At 40.4% G+C, this 4,603-nt stretch overlaps 1 protein-coding gene across 1 annotated transcript; it reads right to left on the minus strand.

Moving 5' to 3' along the window:
* Positions 1-572: 572 nt before the first annotated feature.
* On the minus strand, positions 573-3,674 carry LOC149814285 (Pentatricopeptide repeat (PPR-like) superfamily protein). Its single transcript, XM_089989957.1, has 3 exons — positions 2,346-3,674; positions 2,041-2,101; positions 573-1,198 (listed from the first exon to the last, which is right to left on the minus strand). Exon 1 carries the CDS (start codon positions 3,650-3,652, stop codon positions 2,579-2,581), a length of 1,074 nt encoding a protein of 357 aa, XP_089846083.1. The 5' UTR covers positions 3,653-3,674; the 3' UTR covers positions 573-1,198; positions 2,041-2,101; positions 2,346-2,578.
* Positions 3,675-4,603: the final 929 nt, after the last annotated feature.

Genomic DNA, 4,603 nt, shown 5'->3' on the forward strand with positions numbered 1-4,603 from the left:
ATTTGGGATTTGGATTGGATCTAACAAGTTTCAGCATGTATCCGATCCATTTGCAGCCATACATCTATTCAGAGTTATTGGGAGAAATATGGCTGAAGAATCAAAATTGTGAACCAATGCAAATATTTCTTACTAAAATAGAGTCATTTAATCCTCCCTAATAATTTTATGTTTACACATAAGCAGGTCAAGCCAAGCTCAAATCTTCTGCAACTCCAAGCTCTATGGAAAACAAGGAACTTTTGGTACAGACGATAAGGATAGGAAACTTTAGAATGCAAACTAGCCTTCTAGAATGATGAATTCTTTAGATATAGTTGAACTAAACCGAGGTCATAGGTTTCAATGTTTCATATGGATCTCCATAATGAGATCAACATATGGAGTTACAAGTGTGGTGATATGTGTCTTGAAGGCTCTGACAGAACCTTAGCTAACCAAAGTTGATTATTTGATTTCTAAAAAGATTTGGATGCCACTTCCTTGAAAAATACAAAGGATTCAAAAGAGAAGATGGTTGATTTTCTTCTCAATAAGAGTAGGTTTAACTACCATCACAACAGACAATTATAGCTGCAACATCAAGATTTTATTACTATCATGTGTAAAAGGAAAACAAATAATACGGGTGATAAAATCACCATGAATGGATGCTAGAACTAAAAATACTTGAACACGCAATTGTTAGCAATAAGCATGGCCCATCTTGCTAAAAAGCAGATGCACTTCGTGGTTGTATCTTTTCTATATTTCATCCTTTCATGTCAATGATTTTTGTTCAAAGAAAATGAGATTTCTCTATAGAGCAGGTGGCCCCATTTCTGGACTTGATTTTTGATTTCATATGCAGCAGTCAATCTGTACCTCTGCAGGCTTCAAATGGGAAACATACTGGTAGGACATAATAAGAATTAGGGAGTTCAACTATTAAAGAAACAAATCCACATGCATATTGGACAAGTTAAGAAGAAGATGATGACAATTATCTACAAAAAAGAACATAAAAAAATGAGGACTTGGAATGACATAAGAACCGAGTGAAACAACATAAAAATATTTGATCCAAACAAAATGCAGTCTTACCTAGTTTGGCTCAAAAGAATAATTTCCAAAACCCCAAACACATTCTCATCTTCATCAAATTTGACAGCATGCGGGCATGTACACATCTTTAGACCAGTGTGGTGGAGATCAGCAGCTGCCAAATGGTATAGGCTTCAGCAAATCAGATACAAAATTTAGGAAAACATTACTGGAGTGTTTGAAGTAGCTTATATCTTAATTCATTTTGAATCAGAAACAACCAAAACCACACAACGGCTCAGGTTTATGCTACAGACAGTGACTGGAATACATTTGAAGAGCAGTTTGATTTGAATTCCCTACATGATATATTCAATTTGGAATTTCTGATATCATCACCCTTCACATCAAGGCTCTGATTGGGAAAAACAGAATTGAGAAAAACAAGGCTCTGATTGGGAGCCCATGTTGGGAGCGGAGACAGGGATTCCACTGGTCTCTGTCATTTGGTGTCCTGATTTTGGGATGGAAAGGGGAGATTGGAGGGACGATGACACTATATAATCCAGATTTCAATGACTTCCCTGCGAGGAGGTTGTGAAATCCCCTGATATCATCACCCTTCACATCACCCCTTTGATGTCCCTCCCAACACCGGCTCCCAAACAGAGCCTAAAGGTACCTTGGGCTCATTAACTTTATCATTTCATTACCTCCAAAGGCGGCGCAAACTTTTAAAAAAAGGAAAAAATGTTTCATCGCCCCTTCGTCTTGCTCCCTTGTCACTATAGTCAAACATAACTTTTTATTAAAAAAAACTGTAATCTAATACTCACAAGTGAAATGAGAAACAAATGCATCCTTCTCCCCAGTATTCAAGAACTCTAAGTTCATGCAATCCTACTCTGAACCCCCTCCCTAACGTGCCCCAATATGTTCTAATGCACACCAATTAAAAACAAGAGCAAGAGAATGAGACGAGGTGAAAAGGATAGGAAAAGGAAAAAGTTTCATTACCTTGCTCACATAAACTAACATGTCAATACCTCCAGTATTCCTGCCGTTCAGGAAAGAAACACTGCAAAAAAACACATCTTCTGAGACACATTAACCCCAAGATAGAAAAAACAATGAGGGATAAAATGCTTTATCATCATTTCCTTTCCTCGAAAAGGCATACTGTTTCTAATAGTTTTTCATAAATAAAAATAAAATAAAATAAAGAAGAAGGCTTCCCTTACATGGCCATGGTAGAGAAAAAAGCAAAAGGTGTAAGACTTGAAATGTTTAACAGAATAGCTAAGGATTATGCTTAGGTATACCTGTTCTTTCTGACTGAATAGCTATGAGGATGAATCTAGAATATACTACTCAGGAGCATATCCCCAAATTCCAAAACCATCAGTGCCATACATACAATTTTCAACATCTCCACCTCATGCTGCTGGTCAACTGATACAAGCAGCACTGATTGCTCTCTCCAGTGTTTTAGGCACCGCATATAGCATAGCAGGCTAACACACGCTTTAAATGTTCAAAAACAAAAGCTCCCTTGTCATGCCCTCACCTCAATCCAGCTGCTGCCTGCTTCCCTCTTACCAATAGCTTTAACCATTTCCTTGTACCTGGCTGACTCAGCCCACATACCCAAACTAGCATGCATATTTGAGAGTGTAATGTACACAGATGTGTCATGTGGTGTCATTGCAAGAAGATGTTTGGCCGCACGATTTCCAAGTTTAACATTGCCATGAATTCTGCAAGCTCCTAGCAAGGACCTCCATATGGTTTCATCTGGTTCAAACGGCATGTCACAAATCAATCTTTCTGCCTCTTCAAAGCGGCCTGCTTGACTAAGAAGATCCACCATACAGCAATAGTGCTCCATTCCAGGATTTAACCCATGTTTCTCTCTCATAGATTTAAAATATGCCCATGCTTCATCAGTAAGACCAGCATGCCTGCACGCAGAGAGAACACTGGCAAATGTAACCTCATTGGGCCTAATCCCTGAATTTACCATTTTCTGAAAATAATGAATCGCTTCTTTTGCCTTCCCGTGTCGAGCACAACCTGTGATCATCCCAGTCCAACACACAATGTCCCGATGAGTTAAACCCTCAAAGAGAACCCGCCCGTCCTCAACTTCACCACATTTGCAATACATATCAACAAGAGCAGTCTGATTAACTGCCTCAAATTCACAACCATTCTTGACAATGTAAGCATGAACCTGCCTGCCACCCTCAAGTGTTGCCAAAGCAGAACAGGCTTTGAGAGTGCTAGACATAACAAAGTGATCCATTTCAACATTCAATCTGATCATATCTCTAAACAAAGAGATTGCTAGAGAGTTAAACCCTTGTTGAACACACCCACGTATCAACCCAGTCCATGCAACCACATCTGGATCATGAAGACGGCAGAACAGGTTCCAAGCATCTCTGACTTCCCCACAACTGGCATATAAATCCACTAGAAGACTCTCTAAAACAACATCAGCCTGGAGCCCACTACTAACAATCAATCCATGAACTTGGTGACCCAAGTGAAGATTGAGCATGCTGATGCAAACCTTCAAGATGCCAATGTAAGTGAACGAATCCAGCATCAAAGCATATGTGTGCATCTGCGAAACAAGATTCAATGCATCATAGTTGTGCCCATTATTAGCATAACAGCAAAGCATGGCATTCCACAAGGATGGATGATAATGATTTGAATAGGAGATGAACAGCTTGTGTGCTTCATTCACACAATTACACTTTGAATACAAATCGACAAGAGCTGTAGCAACAAAGCAACTAGACTCAAAACCAGATCGAATCAGATAAGCATGTATTTGTTTTCCCACTGTGACAACTCTTAAAACCCCACAAGCTTCCAGAGCACAAGGGAAGGAAAACTGGTCAAGTTTCATACCAAACCTATGCATCCGAGAAACATATTCTAATGCCAATTGGCACTCCTTCTGGGAAGCATAACCAGCTACCATGGTGTTCCATGAGACGACGTCTGGTTCAGGCATTCCATCAAACAATCGAGCAGCCTCCTCCATCCAACCTACCATTGTATACCCTGCAATCATTGTGTTCCACGAAGCCTCATTTCTAACTAGCATCTCATCAAAAACTCGCCTTGCATCAACCAAACTACCACATTTCACATACATATGAAGAATTGAGTTCATCAAAACAACATCATATTGCAATTCATTTCTGCAAGCATGATCATGGATCACTCTACCCATCTCCAAATCCTTCAAAACAGCACACGCCTTCGCAGCGCTGGAGAGCGTGAAGCAGTTGGGCTGCTCGTGCTCCAACTGCATCCGACGAAACACCTGCAAGGCCTCCTCCGGCATCCCAAACCTAGTGTAACACGACATCAACGACGTCCAAGATGCAACGTTTCTCTCAGGCATTTCGTCGAACATTTGGCGGGCGGATTCAAGACACCTGAAATCGAAATACATGGCGATGAGATCGTTGGCTACAAACGCGTCTCGAGAGAACCCACCTTTGATTAGCCAGCAATGTACGAGTTTAACTGAAACAGAGGCTGCCCATCTTCTGCAATC

Source organism: Nuphar pumila, chromosome 15 (assembly GCF_984573655.1).
Source record: "Nuphar pumila chromosome 15, dmNupPumi1.hap1.1, whole genome shotgun sequence".
NCBI lineage: Eukaryota > Viridiplantae > Streptophyta > Magnoliopsida > Nymphaeales > Nymphaeaceae > Nuphar > Nuphar pumila.